The sequence below is a fragment of the Dipteris shenzhenensis genome, chromosome 12 (assembly GCF_047967505.1).
Source record: "Dipteris shenzhenensis isolate YYH24624 ecotype China chromosome 12, Dip_SZ_1.0, whole genome shotgun sequence".
Lineage (NCBI taxonomy): Eukaryota > Viridiplantae > Streptophyta > Polypodiopsida > Gleicheniales > Dipteridaceae > Dipteris > Dipteris shenzhenensis.
In genome coordinates, this window is record NC_141607.1 from 34,735,143 (window position 1) to 34,754,929 (window position 19,787).

The 19,787-nt window shown below is 40.5% G+C and overlaps 1 protein-coding gene across 1 annotated transcript; it reads left to right on the plus strand.

The window, feature by feature from the left end:
* The first annotated feature begins 3,618 nt into the window (after nucleotides 1-3,618).
* LOC147896134 (uncharacterized) lies at nucleotides 3,619-4,832 on the plus strand. The gene has a single exon (XM_087383112.1). The coding sequence runs from the start codon at nucleotides 4,120-4,122 to the stop codon at nucleotides 4,819-4,821; it is 702 nt and encodes a 233-aa protein (XP_087239238.1). The 5' UTR covers nucleotides 3,619-4,119; the 3' UTR covers nucleotides 4,822-4,832.
* The last annotated feature ends 14,955 nt before the right edge of the window (nucleotides 4,833-19,787 follow it).

Consider the following 19,787-nt stretch of genomic DNA (forward strand, 5'->3'; position numbering starts at 1 on the left):
AGACATGAAAGAGGTGAAACTAGCTTGAAAAAATCATCTATGGCTTCAACTTAGATGATACAATCATTGTTGTCAATGTTAGAAGAGAACGTAGATGAAATAGATGGTGAAAGATCAAGTTGATGCTATCAAGCTCTCCAACCCCTGAAGTCACACATCCAAGCAATGAAGAGCATCCATAGAAACAAAATTTGGTAGTGGAAACCAATGAAGGTAAAACTGTGAAGCTTAAAGTTTTTCCTTTCGTTCATTATGGTGCATTATTAACATTTTCTATCCTAGTTATTGCTTTGATTAGTGGCATGTACATGAATGTCGTGAGCACTAGACATGAGCCTTGTTGCTCATATGTCCATTTTACTCGAATATGGAAGAATGAATTCAACAATGTGAAAAGTCCCAAGCAAAATAGATTTTGTGTTTGTGCAACTTATGAATATTTGAAGGCATAGAGAAGGGTAAGGGTGGTTTCCATGAAATAACAATGGACATAAATGGAATGATGCTTAGACAATTTATTTGATGTGTTTTGCAGCTATGGCAATCAAAGATCTCCAATACATCTAGAGAAATGCAAACAAAAGAAAGGAAAAATATGGCAAAGCATAACAAGAAAAACTATGAGCATGATGACAAATATATGATCATTATCATTGATGGTATTGACTAAAAGAAGACTAATGTTCCATAGTTCATACGTGTTCTAACGAATATGGCAAAGCATAACAAGAAAAGCTATGAGCATGATAACAAATATATGATCATTATCATTGCTGGTATTGACCAAAAGAAGACTAATGTGTCACAGTTCACACGTGTTCTAAAAGAGCTAAAAGAGGAAAATTTCATGAATACCATGTGTTGGGTGTCAAGAGTGAATAAGGAGATCTGGAATGACTTCGTTGAGGATCTTAAGGCTAGAAATATGATTGTGGTGTTGCCATCACTTGACCAAATGAGTTGCCATTTGGATTGCAAAAGTGTCAAAAGTGAATAAGGAAAACAAAAGAACAATCAGCATTAAGCTGCACTTTACAAAGTCCATTGATGCTTTTATGGGTTATTACAATCTAGAGATGGTAGTCTCAATAAACAAAGGAGGTAGAGGCAAGAGGGCTACAAAGAACACACCACGAGCTGATACTTTGGTACTAGAGGATGTTGACATCCTATGCATTTGAGTGGACTAGATTTGGAAATTATCCAAGAGGACACAAGATTTAGTTTCTCAAAAACTACCCAAATCTAAGCAGGATGCTTGTGTAGTAGGAGGGGACCTTTAACAAGGATGCAAAGGCCATCATTTAGAGAAGTTAATTCAAAGGTGTAGATGTAAATAGCAAGGAAGAAAGGGATCAAGAACTTTTCCTCTAGAGAGAAATAGAAGTGAGGATGATCAGAGTGTTGGTTCCTCCAACAAGGGCTTGGTGGGTTCACCTCCAAAAATTTTAGTGTACCACGTGCATTCAAAAGGAGGGGTATTTTATTCCCAATTTTGAGAAAAAATTAACAGGATTAAAACTTTTTGAGGGGTTTCTTAATTCAACTTTAGTAGGAAAAAATATGTTAGTTCATAAGGAAAGAGGGGTGGTTTTATTGGGGAAACAATTTTAGCTAAGGAGTTTTATAAATGCCTCTTGAATGCACGTGATACCTAGGATTTCTTAGTAGTGTACCCCCCGAGGACGAGGGGCCTGATTTGTAATAGAGACTCTTGCCGTATAATCATATTGAAATTCACGAAGTTTAAAAAATCAAATTGTACTAGCTCATTCAAATGATGGTTTTCTGGTGTTTTCTCAAACATGGCTAATGTTACAAATATGAGGTTTTTAATGTTACTTTTACATGTCAAATGCAAAAAGACTAAATGTCTCTAAAATTCAATGGTTCTAAGGATTCTCAGTATGCAAAAATTACACATTCATAAAAATAGTTTTTTTTTGCATTTTTAGGGAATCTTTTCAGAAGATGCCTTTTAGTTGTCGTTCGCATGTAATGTTGCCATTTCAAATGTAACGTTGTTAGAGCTTCTAGCACAATGTAATAACTTTGGATATCTCCTCTAATGTCAAGATTTGAAGCATCAATGACTTTTGTGAATTCATGTGAATGAATTTTTTAAAAATGAATTGGCATGTATGATAGCAAAACACTAAGTATGTAGCAACATCAATATATACTTCAATATTCACTTTTCATGAACATTTATATGAATGTGAATTTTAATAGGGTTTTATACAAAGTGAGTCTTGAGCGGTTTGATACATTAACTGTGTGTGATGTGGTATTTTGAAAGTGACCTGTGGCCCCTTTCCCTCCATAATCCTCTTAGAGGAGGCCCCTCGACCATACCCTTTGACTTTGCTTTTATAGGCCTTTCGAAGATAAGCATACGATGATCATATTCTTTCATTTACATATCCAATTGAACTGATTTACAAAGAGCTAGCCATTTCAACTATATATGTTGGTGGATTGTCAATTTGAAAAGGGGTGGCATCTTAATCTGTGTGGAATCGCTATAGGGGCACTGAATTGTTAAATTCTACTTGCAAAAAGATGGCTCAAGGTATCAACGCCAAGATATACAAATGAGATACATCAAAACCATGAAATCAAGCTTGGGGAGGTGCACTATTAAGAAACTGCATATATGGTGTGTGGTCGAGGGTTTATTTAAAGAATCCTTTATGTGCATATTTTTCCTAGATAAAAACACCCCTTTCTTTATATGAACTTACTATCATTTTTTCTTTTTTGAAATACAACATTAAAAAATCACATATATATAAATACACTTCTATAAATTTACCTTAACTTTTTGAGTTACAAAGCCCACATAGTATACTTTTGTGTGTTGTATTGTTGCAACAAAGCAAGAAAGAAACGCATGCTAAGTGTGCTCTACTCGTTATGAATCGTGGTGGTGTGTTGGGATGATGGCATTACTTTTCATAAATGCATTGATATGCTATCCATATGTACTGACGCAATACACTTAATTTAATTTAACGTAATAAACCCCTTAGGGGATGCGAGCGAGGGGATGATCGAAATGATCGATTCGAACTAGATTCTTGACACTAGAGCACGATGAGTCTACCGCCAGGCTATTTTCCCATCCCTAATTGCTTTTTTGGGGGTTTCCTTTGTGTGCTAGTTTGATTGCCATCACATAGGAGTGGAAGGGGTCTTGTCAATAGATCAGGATCACAAAACGTAAGTTTAAAATTCTTGAAGGTTTTTCTTGTAAATTTTGAGATCTTCTAGCTAAAATATAATGCAATTGCCTACAAAACGTAAGTTTAAAATTCTTGAAGGTTTTTCTTGCAAAAGTTGAGATCTTCTAGCCAAAATATGATGCAATTGCCTAAAGTTTCGCACTACAAAATTTCAGAGGTAAGAATGAAAAACGTTTTTAAAGGGGCGCATGCACAGAATGAGAGAATTATATTGAGAAAGCGAAAAGAATCCAAGAAATTAGAGGGTGTGCTAACAAGTAGAGCGAAGAGTTCCAAAAGCAAATGAGAGTGATGTGGGGTGAGGTGATTTAAGCAATGGGATATATGAGTTGAGGCTCGAGAAAGAGCCGGAACGAGGGCCAAAATAGGGAGATGAGAGGGCACGTGAAGCCCATGAGGGGCTCCGCAGAAGCCTGTGGACCTGCGTATCTGTTCCTCTACCGCCACTCAAACTTCACAAAATCCCACAACCTCTGCACGTGAAATCACATCACCTCCCAACAGCTTTGTTGTTAACTAGCCTCTCTCCCTGGCTCTCTCCTCACCTTTCGTCCCTTTCTCTCCTCTCCTACCCTCCTTCCCCTTCCACACTTCCGCCTCTATATCGTCCCCCGCTGCCTCTCCTCTCTCCCTTAGACGACACGCAGATCTCATCCTATTCTGTGATTTTATGCTGCATAACTCAATCCGATCTGTGCGCTTCCGGGCTCTCTGGGGTCTGCTTTTGTGTCTGTATTTGAGAGCTAGGAAGCGCGAGCTTGAGAGATATATACAGAGAGACTTTGGGTCCATCTTTTATTAGAGCTTTCGATCATATCACAGAAGGGAGAGTGACCTTGGCATCCTGATCCGCGCCCCCCAACGCTCATCAAATATGGTACAAAATGGCGCACTGAGATGGTGTGAGCTCTGCGAATTTCCAGCCGCAGTATTTTGTGCAGCCGACGCTGCAGGCTTGTGCACGCGATGCGATCGAGTAGTCCACGGGGCGAACTTCTTAGTATCCAGACATGTGCGGGTTCTTCTGTGCAAATCGTGTGGAGCCCCGACTGAGGCTCTGCACGTCGGTCAGCAGTCTCTAGCGTGTTGCCGGCATTGCAGTTCGCAGACTACGACGACAGGGTGGGCTGAGGCTGAGTGTTCGTCCTCTCATTCGAGTCCATTCCCGTGTTTCTCCCCATCTCATTGCGACGGACTAGAAGAGAGACAGGAAGGATCAACTGGAGAGTCCTATTCGGAATATTTCCAGTCAGATCTGAATGCTGCGGCGTCTTCTAGAGAAGATGAACGGTCCTATCTTGGGCGAAGACAGGGTGCGGGAATTGGGGAGTCAAAACTGGCGGAGGATTCCACTTCATCGAGCACTATTGTCGATGGGCATAACGATGAAGCCAAGAATGCCAAGGAGATCTTGTTCGCAAGGCCAAAAGCGACGAAAAGAGCAGCAGGGAGGAAACGCTATCGTGCATCTATATTCAACGGAAGGACATCAAAGGAAAACCAACAGAGGTCATTCAAGCTCGCAGCCGAAAATACACGTAACAACAAATATATACATTTGATCTGTCCTGTTTGAGACTCTGTTTTCTACTTCGCTCGTTCAAAAACTGGGCATGCTCCTTCTTCAGCTTGCTCTAAGTATGTTCCTCGTTTTGAAATAACAAGTTTTAGTAAAGTTCACTTTGATGTGAAATGGTCTAGGAGAGTAAAGCTAGTTCTTTTTCTTTTCTACTAATGTTCACATCAAACTTTTTCCCCTCGTGTTTTCTGCTTTTTGAAGTTTCTAAATATTCAAGAACCTTTAGTGCTGCGCTGTTGTATATTTTGCCATCTATTGACGAAGGTTTATGTCTATTGGAAAAAGATCTCAGCATAGCTATGCTAAGCTTGCGTATGGACACCAATGGCGAGAATGTTTCAGCCGTAGAAAACATCAATAATGTGAGCTATTCAATGCAACTAATCTCGCTTCAATAAAAATGGCTAGTAGCATTTGAGCATTAATGTGTATGATTGTGATTTAGCATTCAACTTCAATTGCACAATTTGAAGCATGGTATCTTTTTAAATGGATAAATTATATGTTCTAGGCACTAGAAATCAATTGAGCAAATTATTCACCTTGCTAAGTCACGAAACTAAATTTTCCTAAGTGTGCCTCCTCTTGATTATCCACCAAATCATCGGAGGCTATAATAAAGATACATATACTAATTACGAGCCTATTCATGGTACTAAAGAATTTTAACACTTGTGTGCATGTTGGTTGGGATTTGAGGGGGTCCTCGAAACATGAAATATCTTGATGGCATATTAAAAAATGCATTCAAACTTTAATCCCTAGGAATTGTGCATGTTGGTTGGGATTCGAGGGGGTCCTCGAAACATGAAATATCTTAATGGCATATTAAGAAATGTATTAAAATTTTAATCCCTAGGAAATAGGCAACTTAGATACCTTCATGAACGTTACGAAGGAAAACAAGTTGAAATTTAGTAAAACTAAACAATGTACCTCCTACTTTTTTAAGGTTAAGACTAAATGAAAACCATTCATGGGTAATTTGTTTGAAAGCTTCTTAAAAAAAGAAGCCATTGGCATAAAGATATATCATTTTGTGTAGAAAAAGGTATGAAATTTATTGTTACGACTACTTCATGCATAATATAATGGATACCAATGGAAATGAAATTGTGTCGTTCAGGTTAACTTTAATGCTTCTGTTAAGTTTAATAACATAACATAACAGTAAGTATAATAGCCTAATATATTTCGAATCTTTTTATTTAAAAACTCATTTCTTGAGTTTTTAAACACACATTATGTTGTACATTAGAAGATTTAAAGTATAGATTTAATATACCAAAAACGATGCTTAAGCACAAAAAGCAACATGAGACATTAAGGTAATTTGAAAACCCTCACATTTTCCTCCACATCACTTGATATTTATTCTATGAATGTGAGTTTTTGGAACATCTAGGGCATCTATTAGCACTACCTCCTTGAAGAGAATGCTATAGTGGAGGATTGAAACACCTTTGTGAAGTCCACTTGTAATTTTTTTAAAAATCAATTCAATTGTGTGTTTCAAACTCCCATTTATGGAAATTATCATTCAAAAACTTCCTTTTAATAGCCCAATGCCCTTTTAAAAAATTGTTTGCTTTCTCTACTTTTCTAAAGCCAAGAGGCAATGCTCCCGTGCATTTGTGTACTCTTTTTTTTGTAGGAAAGCCTTCTAATGGTTGGTATTTTCTTTCAAAAAGCTATCATCAAAATTTTTCATTGGATTCTCTCACGTATTATGCTCATGCAAAACCTTATACAATATATTTCAAGAATGTTATTGTTTATCCTAAAGGAGGAGCGAGGTCACGTGAGACACGAGTTGAGGTCCTACAATGATAGAGTTTCTTTGTTTATATATTTTGCATCATTTGTCCTTGAGGGATCCCATTTCATGTCAATATGGGTCCCCTTTAGACATTCCACATATGTACAATGGCCATATCGATAATTGGACTTTTAGATTGCTTAATTTTATGTTCTTAGTGTGCCATCATGAAGGTTTAAAGCCATCCTGGTGGTTGGAAGAGCATGTTGTTATGGTGTAATGAGAGTGCAACTAATAGTTTAAAACAATTGGTTAATAGTTAACCCTAAATCAACAAAATTATATTTCCATGTGCAATCACCGCGCTGGTTCTTGGAGCCATTTTAATGCTGGTTGTAGTTAATCTTAAACCAAGGGAAATGTATTTCCTTGCAACCACCACATTGGTTCTTGGGGCTATTTTAGTGTTGCTTGCAATCAACCCTAAAACCAAGGAAAATGTATTTCTTTGTGTAACAACTGCAACTAGCAACAACGACCACACTGGTTGTACAAAATCCTAAATGAGGGAAAATGTATTCCATTTGTGCTTCTTTAGAACCATTTTCATGTGGTAATAGTCTTTGTGATAATAGTATTATTTATATAAAAGTTGAAACAAAAGAGATTACATCTGGCAAGGAGAACTCACCATTGCTAAGAGCCTCATTGAGCAAAAGTTGAACAAAGAAAATTACATCCAAAGATAGTTCATAACCACTCAACAATAGAGTCTTATTGAGCAAAATTTGAGGAAAAGAGATTGCATCCAAAGACAGCTTTTGCCATAACATTATTATATTAAGTTAAAACGAAAGAGATTACATCCAATGAGGATAATAACTCAACCATTGTTCAGAGCCTCATTGAGCAACAGTTGAGCAAAAGGAATTACATCAAAAGAGGATATTGTACAACATAGTCATTACTGAGAGCCTCATTGAGGCTTGCTGCTAATAGACAGCAATACATTATCGTATTGTAGCATCCTAGATCCGAATTTTTGGGGAGTCGATGGAGGTGATGTGAAAATTTTTGGGGAGATGAGGAGAGGCCAAAGACCATGTGCAATTGCAAGCGTTAAAAATCTGAGGCCAACAACAATATGAGAAAAAAATGTCATAAAAATTCTTAGCCCTTCATCAACGTCTCCAAGTTATCCATAAAATATAACTAAAAAGAGGCTAGCTATGTGCATGCTATCCAAGGTGACGACATGGGCATGTTCAGGGAGCCAATAGAGAATTCGAAGACTACTATGCACTAGTGCAGACATCTCAATTCTTGTTGAGTGCAACATGATCCCCTTGTACAAGAAAGCACACAAGATGGTGATCACATTGATACAAAAGGCACTAAATTGGTTCCAATAGGAGGCATGGGGATGATGAACAAGTGAAAAGAGATGAGGATGCTAGATGAGTAGTGGACATGATGAGTGGATGAGAGCTAGAAGGAGGGAGCGTGGAGCAAAGTAGCCAAATAGCAGAGCAAGGGAGCAGATGAGCATATGAGAGCTGGAAGGGGGGAGTGTGGAGCAAAGTGGCCAAATGGCATTCTCCATGTTTGGGGCCATGGTTAAATAGTAATAGTCGTGCTCTACTTAATCGTCCAAATAATAGTGAGGCACCTTTTAATTAATCAAAATTGGAGCTTCCAATTAATCACTCATGGGCCACCGTGGTGAATGGAAGATCAACTGCATGTATGTAAGCCCAATGGTGCCATCCAAATAATCATGAGCCATCTTCACTTAATTAAAATTTGAGCCGCTAATTAATCACGTTCCTGGCCACTATAGTGTTGTAGTTTGTAGCCTTCAGAGTACTTCTTTTCCACGCAAAGCTTTATGAGAAGACCTTAAAATGATTTTGGACTTCAAAAGAAGGATGCCATTTCTAAAATTTAGAAGGCTAGAGAAAATTTTGGCCTTCTCATTAAAGGTGAGGGCATGTGGTGAATGACAATCAACTGCACTAAAAAGCAAGCCCGTCAATTTAATAATCATGAATAGCAGCTCAATCAAATGCCACCGCAGTGACTGGTAATTAATTGCACTAAAAATAATAAAAAATATCACTTCTCAATGGGGACATAAAATCGTATGCAAGCCCATCTAAATGCTAGCCAGTGACTAGTAATTAGTTGGTAATTAATTGCATGCAAGCCCAGTGGTGCCATCCAAAGAATCATGAGCTGCATTAATTAATCAAAATTCAAGCTACCAATAAATCATATGCCACCCATCAAAACATTTATGACAGAGATGCCATTACTAGAATCATGGACCATTGCGGTGGATGGTAATTAACTACACTCTACTTAATCACATGCAAGCTCGGTGGTGTTGTCCAAATAATCATGAGCCGTATTCAATTAATCAAAATTTGAGTTGCCAATTTTTTTTTGCGTAAAATACGTATGGTTGACATACAAGGATCAGTTCAAGCCTTTGATGATTGCAGCAAAGTTGTCATATTGTTTTATGGATTAGGCACCAATTCGAGCTGCCAATTACCTCGCGAACCACTACAATGATTGCTAAATAGGCCTCATCCAACCACCATGGTGTCCCTCACTTTAACCAACCACTACAGTGGCCCTCACTCTACTTAAGCCTCCACTATTCCATTTCATTCGCCAATTTTCGGCTCCTTTCCCTGTCTAGATCTTACTCCTTTGCCATTTCTGACTCCCTTCACCATTCCTCTCGACCTTTCTCCCTTTCATTGAGAATAAGTTATCCCTTCTTTGCTGAGAGCCATGGTGGAATGTTGTAAATTACAAAAACTATAAGCCATTTTGACCAGGACATTGAGTGCAACCCAAAAGGATTCACGTCGTCCATCGAGCCCAAGAGATAAGTTAAGAGGCTTCGAGCAAAGTCCACACATTATCTATGTACTTCCAAGCAGCATGATCTGGAGGAATCCTTAAAATATCATTAGCAGAGCGATTTGCAGCATGCCATGTCATCAACTATGCTATGGACTTGCACCTAAACATATGTAGTATTCTTGCAATGATTGGAAAAGTCTCAAAACCTTTACTGGGATTTTCTCACCTTGCAAGTTCTATCTATAGCAAAGTGCCCCACACTTTGGACAACTAATGTTATTCTCATGCTCATGAAGAAAGATAATATAATCATTAGGACACGCATGGAAAATATTATTATCCATCCCCATATTTGTCAACATTTGTTTCACTTCATTGCTTGATCCAGGCATGGTGTCTAGTGTAGGAAACATCTTTAGAGAAACATTTTGCAATTCCTAAGATATGAATAATTGGTAAGATAAGATCCAAATATGAAGAAATTAATAATTCTTAAAGTAGGATCAATTTGCACATTCAATGGATATAAATGTGTTATCTCAAGAGAACGCTAAGACACTAGTGTCCGCCGACCAACCATATGTAATTTGCCTAAATCTCCTTGATTGCACACCCAAGTCAGGTGCAAGTGTAACGGGTGGTATATCCCCCTCCCATCATGTAAAATGGGTTTGAATCATAAACAATGCTAGTTTGCACTCGCAAGTAATAATGAACTTAAGCAACATCATAAACAATGCTAGTTTGCACTTGCAAGTAATAATGAACCTATGCAAGTAATAATGAACTTGAGCAACATCAATTCACTATTGAACGACTATCTAGAATTTGAAAAACATCTCGCAAAATCTCCCCGTAATATCACACATGTTTGAGGACAATACGACACTCATGTCGAATTTGGTGCTTGCATTTTCTTGCAGGGGAAAATGCACCTCACACTAAGCCACTCTTCACTCCCATGCATTGGACCTTCTGCATTTGAGCTCCCACTCCCCTATCGATTTGTACAAAGCTAAGACATGCCAAATATATCAATTGCACACATCTAAGACATACCACAGATTCCAAAACATAAAAAAATCTTCAAGTGTAGCTAAAAACATCATAGATCCTCTTTTCTATTGGTATATGCATTAGTATGATCATTGATATGATTGCCTATAACTACCAATGGTGACGTTGATGCTATCTATTCTATGTCTTCCAATGTAGATACCGATGACAATGCCGATGCCTCCCCTTCATCTAAGAAGGTTGATCTTACCCTTCATTATGCGCCTCCATCCTAACCCTCCATATGCGCCTCCATCTTAGCCATTGATCTTGATCTTTTGATCTCATCCATTATGCACCTCCATCCTAACCCTCCATTATGCGCCTCCATCTCAGCCATTGATCTTGATCTAGATCAAAGGTCCACATTGAAAGGTCTTAATGAGCGCTCCCCAAATTTTGGAGCCCATAAACGTGAATCCACCATCCACCAAAGGCATCCTAGGCCTTTCATCAATCCACCGTCCACCTCAATCCAAACACCAAGATTGCCTAATTTCAAATTAAACGTACCCATGTTAGTTTAGTCAATGCTATGGGACTCTTAGCCCATGGGTTACCATAGTTTGTTCAATTCAAATTAACTTAATCCATTCCTTACAAGCCCATTTGAGACCCCATTTCTCCCTAATGACAGCTTATGGGACCTTTTAGACAACCAGCTGAAAACAAGAAAACTTTCTTGTTTTTGCAATGTGGGGGATCATGACAATTGTGAGAACATTGCAACTATGAAGAGATGGGATCTAGTTCAAGTTCTCCCTTTATATGAAGATGGAGTGATAAAAAATGGAGAGATAAACACTTACGAAAGTTTGGAGAGTGTTTTGATGGCCTCATGAACTATCAGAAAGAGGGAGATAATGTTGCAGTTGTCACGTTGACTCTGGAGAGAACAAGAAGATGACCCATACTTTATGTTGTAGTGTACCAAATCCAAGAACAAGGTTGAGGAAGCATTTTAGGATCATTCTAGAATGACCTATGAGAAGTGGGATGTAGTAGTTGTAGCTATCTAATGTAAAAAAACATCCAAGAGAGACCACACTTAGATTGTGTTACATAAGAGTACTTCGCATACACTTGTGAACTCTCATCTAGTAAAAGCTATTGAGTTCTAGTTGCAAGATGTCCTAGATCATGGATGTTTTTATCGAAGCTATGCTTATATAAAAATATAAAATCTTGGCAAAAAATTATTGAGATCATTTTTGTAGTTTCACAATATTGATAGATTGTAGTACAATTTTATATATTTTCTTTTGAATTTTGAAGTAAAAAATGTAAATCTTGGTGAATTGTAATTTCATCCAAAAAAAGAATAGAGCATCACGTTGAATCCATATGTTCCAAAAGACTTGTTCTTATACAATGTTCCAATTACCTGGCATCCTGTTAGGCACATCCCGCAAAAAAAAGTAAGAATAATGAAAAGGCACACACAATCTGACTACAAACCATACTCCAAACATTGATCGACAGCCTGCAATTCCCGAACAGATGGGGAATGTTCTCAAGCTCACTTTTGCATCTTTGGAATTTATCGTGCCCTTGATTGATCCTCTTGGACCTTTTAGCTGTCCACATGCCTTTATGCACTAGAAGACATAATAGATAGGATCCTTTTTTGGGAATATTTATGTACCACATTTTCTCAAACCTGACTTCCCATTTCTTTGCTAAATCTCTTATGAACCACTTTTGGTTAGGATAGGTAATCAGTTTGTCTGACATTCATTTATGATAGGTGTAGGAAATAATTGATTTCTACCCACCCATCTAAATTCTCAAAGATCAGGTTTACGCTTGCCCCCCATTCACACCATAGCTCCATTGTCCCAAAGGCTTTGATCAAGATTAAGTCAAAGCAGTTAAGTTTGAACATTCTCCAAGTTAGCTCCTCTTTGCTCTTCCAAGTTCTTTCTGTCAAGACTTGCTAGCATCTTAGGACTCCTTTTATGTTCAGTTTGAGTGCACTCTTGATTGTTGCATTACAGATTGGGGCTTGTCCCAAAATAATAGAAAACTAGATTGAGTCTTGGCTACAAAACATGCCATTTTCCCTAGTGAACCCTTTCTAGATTATAGAAGGTTTAAGAGCTCCCCATGCCTTCCACATACCCTTCCATAGCTCTGAGCTTTTTTTTTGCTATGCATGGAAGTTTTTTTTGCTATGCATGGAAAATTGCCACTCAAATTCTATAGGGATTCAAATACTATATCCTTTCTATGAGAACTTCCCATGTATGTGAGCCTCACATGATCATCTTAAGTTCTTGCTCAGATGCATCGAATACCCAAATTTCAAAACATTACACAAACGTCTAAAGTTCATGCTTGCAAGCATCAAATACTCATAAATAAAAGCATCAAACCCAAGAATTATATTCTATCTCCCCTCATCTTGGAAAATGTTATCCAAGAACTATCAATGTATGTTAATATCTTTATTTTTAAATTTCAAACCTCACATAGAGAACAATAATGATTTTTTAGAGAATTGTCCAACAATACAAATACAAGAATAATTCATTTTTTAAAAGTAATTCTAAGAACTAGTATCTCTCTAAACTCTAACAAATGTGTATTATGTTCCCAACACTACAAGACATTGGTCTATTTCTAACTCAACACTATTTAACAAAAATTGATATTTTTTCCTAGTTGTGACACTACTCATCTCTATTGATGTTGCTATTTCCATACAAATGTACTACATAATAAGACCTGGAATTATGAGTCTAAGAGGTGCCCTCTCATCCGCACCCTCATCAGTCTAAGAGGTGCCATGTCATCCTCACCCCCATCACTCCCTCCTCCATGGCCATCATTTCCCTTTCCCTTATCCTCATTATCATCCTCCACATTAATCCCCATTACTATAGGCTCTGGCACAGGTAGCTACATGTAACGTGAGAGATGAAGGTTCTTAAATAAAAGAACATTGTTACAATCAAAAGAAACTAATTCAAGAAGTAAGAGTGGAGGAGTTACCTCATTTTTTGTAGACCAATCAAACTATGCTCCCTTTGGTTCAAGCTTGCCAAAGAGGTTAATGGTTCTTTGTCTAAATGAAAATGCATACTCATCATCAATTTCCTCCCAACCAACCACATGATTATGCAATCAACCAATGGTATTCATGAGAGACTAGCATAGGACCCCCTAGCTGCCATTCCCAAGATAAGATCCAATAGACTTGTATTTTTTGGTCAGATACATGTGCATCCCTACTACCTCCACTAGTGACAATTCTCTCAATATGTTTGCTCGTTCCAATCCTCATTAGTTAAAAATTAGTACTTGTATATACCACCTAGTTCTCTATTTTTTAACTTACAATTGGGTTATTATCTCTCATATACATTCAATACTTTGGTGGTGCACTATAAAAAACCCTAGATACAACACATTATGCATTGAATGGGTATTTAAAAAGCCCCTTATTCCTAAATTCTACATGAATAAAAAGACCCATTTTCCAATAAAAATTTATAATTCATGTTTTTAACAAAATAATTAAAATACCCCAAATTTAAATACATTTTGTAAATTCGCCTTAAAATTTTGAATTACAAAACCCCACTATTTGGACCCACATGGTATACTCACATATTTCTAGGTGAACCCTTCAAATCTCTAGCATCCACTTTGATCAAACTTGATCTGATTTGGCATAGAGAAATCCTTATATAATGCATATATGAAATAATTATTTTGAAAAAGGGCTTGGTGATTCCAATCTTGTAAGATGTCATGGGCAAACACAACATACATGCAAAATGGTCTATCACATACATGAGATGACATGAGATCAATCATCATCCTTGATGACCCATCTCATGTTATCTATAGATTATGACAAATCCTTAGGATCACGTCCAATATGGTGTCTAAGAATTTCATTGGTATGTATACTATCCTAGAGAAATCTAGTGGTGTAGTTGCACTTATATGAATGGGACCTCTCAATGTGGATATTATCCTAGCATAGAGGGTATTTGCTCATGTCCATAGACATAAAATAGCTCATGAACCACATGGAGATTGTCAACCGGATTATTCAATCAACACTAATGATGATTACATATATGAAAATGATGATGAAACCTTGCTATGGGAGTAAACCATGTCTCACTAAGAATCATCTATCTCTACTGATGGACATAGGCTATGAAGCTAGAGATGGAACCTAATTCTTGATCTATGTTTCTTGGACTTATTTAATTCAGTTTCCTCAAAGGACTCATCTTGGACATTGCTAGAAAGGGGCTAGAAAACTCACCTCTATCAAGTCTAGCGACTTCATTACTCCCACTTCTCACCTTGCTGCTACTGCTACTACTGTTGCCCCCCCCATCATCTCCTCCTTCTTGCAGCACTCCTTCACCTCCTCCCCCACCATCTCCTCCATCTTCACCTCCTTCTCCCCTGCCATCTTCTCCCCCTCCTCCTCCTCCGCCATCTCTGCCTTCTCCCCATCTTCTCCCGCCTACCCTCCTCACCATTTCTCATTGCTCATCCCCCCTCCCCTCTCTGCCTCCTCCCGTTGCCCCTCTCGCCTCTTCCTTCTACCCCTCCACTTGCTGTCTTTTCTTTATACTTACCTAGTGTTGAGGTGTATGCAATCTTTAGACTATTGAATTATTTAGCTACTTTTGTCTTCCTCAGCAAATGATAAGCACACGGAGTTGGAGTATCTCTTGTTCTTGAGCATCCAATTCTGCCTTGGTATTCAGAAGTGTCTCCCTTGATGCCATACATTTCTTCTCTAGTGCTTGAATTTGATGTTTACCTTCTTTGAGGTTGTTCATCAACTCATTGTTTGTGTCTATTGTGGCATGGAGCTGATCCTCTTGAAGTAGCAGTCTTTCGTTTAAGTGAACCATTTCCTTTATGAGATTATCACAAGTGACTTGCATTTGGGAGAGGAATAACTCGACCTTTATCTTTTGATTCAAGGCATCAGATAGCTATAGGTTTTTTTCTTAGAGAAACCGTGGCTTGAAACCGTGGCTTGTAGGGTATCCTTTCTACTTTTTGCTAGAGCATTTTGTGCAAGGAGCTATTGTTGCATTTGCTCTTCCATGCTTTCCTTGAGTTTATGAATTTCAGTCTTGGCACTTTGCAACTTGGTTTGAAGTGATAGGAGCATCTGCCTTTCTATTTCTGTTTCCTACTTATCTAACGCCATGGTAGCAAATAATTGTGACCATTGTTGTAACTATTGACTATGATGTTGTATGATCTAGAATGTGCTATGGCCTTGCTTGTATTGGACATATAGTTAACTCCCATGCACCCATGTAGAATTTTGATCTATTTCTTAAATGATAGTTTGTTGTATGGTGCCACTAGAGACATTTGGGGGTTGTGACTCTCCTTTCGCTCTCCCTCCCGCCTCCCCCTTCCACCTCGCCATCTCCACCTCCTCCTTCCCACCATCTCTATCTCCTCGTCACCCCGCCGCCCCTGCCTCATTTCCACCTCATTCCTCACCTTTCTCCCTCCTTCCTTCAACCCTCACTCCCCCCTTACCTCATTTCCACCTCCTCCACCACCATCTCTCTGCCTCACCCCCCCCATCTTCGCCTCCTTCCCTACCAGATTTTTCCCTTTCTTTATAGTGGGAGCTTTTGTGCTTGTTTGGAGAAAGAAAATCTTGGTGGTGTGGTCTGGCCAGAGGGGCTCTATATCATCACCCTCGAATCTCACAGTCCTACCGTTAAGGTCCTTATTTCTCCAGTTGACAACAAGCAATAGGTACGGCAACCTGTTTATTCCCTCCAGGACAAGGCAATCATGGGAAAAATTGTGGGCCTAACACCCACAAGGAGACAGTTGTGAGAGTGGGTTTAGGTGAGCTTGGCACTAGCGGGCGACCACATTCAGGAGGTCACCATCTACAAAAGAGGCATCTTCCTCATCCAACTGAGCTCCCCCGCTACTTCCATGATGCTTGTGGAGCAAAGTCCCATCCTTCTTGGCCTACATTTGGTGTAGCTCTCTGCTTGGTACCATGCCTTTACAGTGGAGGACATGGACATGACACACCATGTTCCCCGTTTCCTGGTTACACTCCACTCCCTGGGACTTCCAAAGGAATACAGATCCATTCTCCTCTCCATTGGTCAAGAGTTTGGCATTGTGCTGGAGTCCCCACTAGATTTGGCCGCATCAATGGTAGCCGGTGATGGGGTCCCCAGGATCAGACTAGTGGTTGGGAGCCCAGAGTCCCTCCTAGAGTTGATCCTCCTCAAGACCCTCGAGGGGGGCACACTTTGCCAATGAGTGGATATTCTTGGGTTACTAGGCTAGTGTCTTCCTTGTAGCAGATGAGTCATTTAGCTAGAGATTGCCGGCACAACCAAGGCCAGGATCCTCCCCCACCACCCCCACAAGGTAGGCACAATCAATAGGCCAGAGCCCAACACCCCCATAGACAAGAGCAGTAGGAATTTGCAGACCCCTTGGGTAACACCTTTAGGAGGGGACTAGACCTAGGTTAAAAGGATAAAGAAACCAAACAAACTAGCTCAAAAGTGCCACAGGCAGCGAGCTAGACACGGGGGGGGGGGAGAGAGAGAGAGAGAGAGAGAGAGAGAGAGAGAGAGAGAGAGTAGTTTGAGAGACACCTGGAGAGAAGCAACTACTATAGGAGCCCATATTTGGAGACCCCCTCCACCCTTACGGCAGGGGCCAACGTTCAGCCAAGTGATCCTCCCATGATGGAGGTCCAATGTCTATAATAATTCTTGTATTAGCAGTGACTCCTAGGAGATCCTGATGCTACGATGGTGGAAGTTGTGGAGGTTAGCCCAGTAGTGGTTGAGGAGAAGTAGATCTAGAGTCCCGCTGAGCCTGATGATCAATAAGGTGGGCCTGTGGTTGTCCCCCTCCCCCCAAATCCCTCTCCCTCTCTACTCCCTCCCCTTCCTTCCAAGCTCCCCCTCCTCCCCCCCTTGCCCCTCCTACTATGGTCATCCTCACCACCCGCCATCCCCCTCCCTCCACCTCCGACCCTCCCCCCCTCCCCCTCCGTAGCAAGTTCTTCAGCCTCCACCCCCTCCCCTCCCTCCCTTGGACCTACCTTGATTCCCTTGCCATTGAGCAAGGGTAAGACAACTCCCTCTTCCTCTTCCTCATCACAGTATCATGTCCCTTGCCTCCATTCAGAGCTAGAGGGAAGGGGATCATCCTCCTAGTCAGCTCCCAAACTTCAGCCTGGGCATCTCCTACTGCGAGACTTTTGGACATTTGGGCCCTAGAACTATCTAGAGATTCCAAACTCTTGCCATCTACCCTTGGAGGTAATGCTTGTGATCTTGCAGCCCCAGAAGGGGTTTGATCAATGTAGTGGGCTTCCAGACATACTGAGTTTGCCTCTAAGGGTTGGAGAAGTGTGGAGATTTTAGTTCACTTCCACAGGGTTGGAGAAATGGTCCCTAGTGGTATTTGATGCTATGTGGAGAGATCATATTTTACACATGATAGACGAGTCGATGGGGCCACAGGGACTATGGACCTTTAGCACGCCCATGGTGTTGAAGTGAATTTTCAGTTGAGCTTTATGCAGGAGAAGCCAATGTGTGGTTTTGGCTGTAGGGGTTATCAGATTGCCTCCTGAGGCAATGTTTGATCAGGCATACTAATGGCCACTCTAGAAGTGTGTGGATTTGGTTGGGGTGGAGGTTTCCTTCATGATGAAGTGGGCACCAAATATTGGCATTGAGCCACTGTCCACCCTAGTATGAACACAGTCTACTCACCCTCCAAACCCTTGACAAAGTCACAAAAGGAAGTCTTTTCAAAACAAGCACCCACTCACATGAGAGCCTTGTTTTCTGCTTCACCATCCTCATGAACTGGACCATAGTGAGTTGGAACGTGCATGGGCTCCATGACCGTCCTCATAGTCAACCGCAATATGTGATCCTTCGGTAGGAGTTGCAGAGGGTAGTGGGAGGGTGGGCAGCGGACATCCTTTTGATACATGAGCATATGTTCTCAGCATCAGACATCAGAGGGCGACACCATCTCCTTCTGGGGAGAGGCCCAAAGGTGTGGTCCCGTACCGGAGGACAGAGTAGAGGGGTCTGCATCTCTGGTCTCACAAACAATGGCCCCAAGAGCTCTATGATCAGGGTGAGCTTCAAGATGAGCATTTTGGATGGGAGTGACTATTGGGATCCTGAATGTGGTTTCCCCCCAATGTACAAACAGCACCATCCGGCCTTTTGGAGGAGGCTGATAGAGTGTCTTTTTCTAGATGTTGACTCCTGGTTATTGGAGGAGACTTCAACAACTTGGGGTTTGGGGAGGACAAGCAAGGTGGTGCCTCATTCTCTGAGATGCCAATAGTAGAGTGGGGCACGTGGGAGCAGTTCATCTTTAGGATCAGTGGCAGAAACCCATGGTGAGAGCCAAAGTTTAGTAGGATACTTAGAGGAGACATGATGGACTCCTTGAGAGGTTGGATTTCTTCTATGTTGGGGACTGGGCACTACATGAGGTGGCTCTACAAGGATTCTGGTAGGCACCAAGATATCATACCACTCTTTAGCAATAATCCACCTAGAGCAACCCTGCCAAGGTTTTCCCCAAAAGGGGGTCCACATTCCAGAGGACTTCCTATAGGATGGGAAGATTCATCAGGTTATGGCAGAGATTTGGCAGCAGTCAGAGTCAACACCTTGCGAGGGCTGGGGCTTCGTGGTTGGTCGATGCGATCTAGAGGAGAAGTGAGGAGTTGCAGTCTCATGCCCTTAGACAGAGGAGCACTCTTCAGGAGTGTGAGCTTGCACTATGGAGAGACCTTGCCTCCATAAAGAGGCTTAGGGAGTAGGTACCAAGATCTCAATGGCTTAGTGACAGATTTGAGAGTGCATGCCTTGAGCTTTAGGACACAAACTTTCAGCGGGTTGAGTTCTCCTATAAGTCCTCCCAGACCCAGTGGGTATAGTAGGGGGATAGGATGACAAAGCTTACAATACGACCCACTTCAAGTAGGAGGGACTGGACAAAGGAATCCGGCCACAAAATTTGAAGATGAGGAAATTCATATGCCTATAGCAAAGGGATTGGAACCCATAACCAAGGAAGCAACCAAAGAATTCGATAATGATCAACAATTTAGCAGCACCCACAGCAATCTATGGTATCCGAATCCAATATCAATCCAAGGCGTCACCGGGACCATCACCCTTCGGGGGGTACTAAATTGGGATGAACAAAGGAGAAAGGAAAGGCTAGTACAAAAGCCATCATATGG

What these genes read in the sequence shown, in the direction of transcription:
- LOC147896134 (XM_087383112.1), top strand. Translation starts at nt 4,120, where the DNA reads ATGGTACAAAATGGCGCACTGAGATGGTGTGAGCTCTGCGAATTTCCA.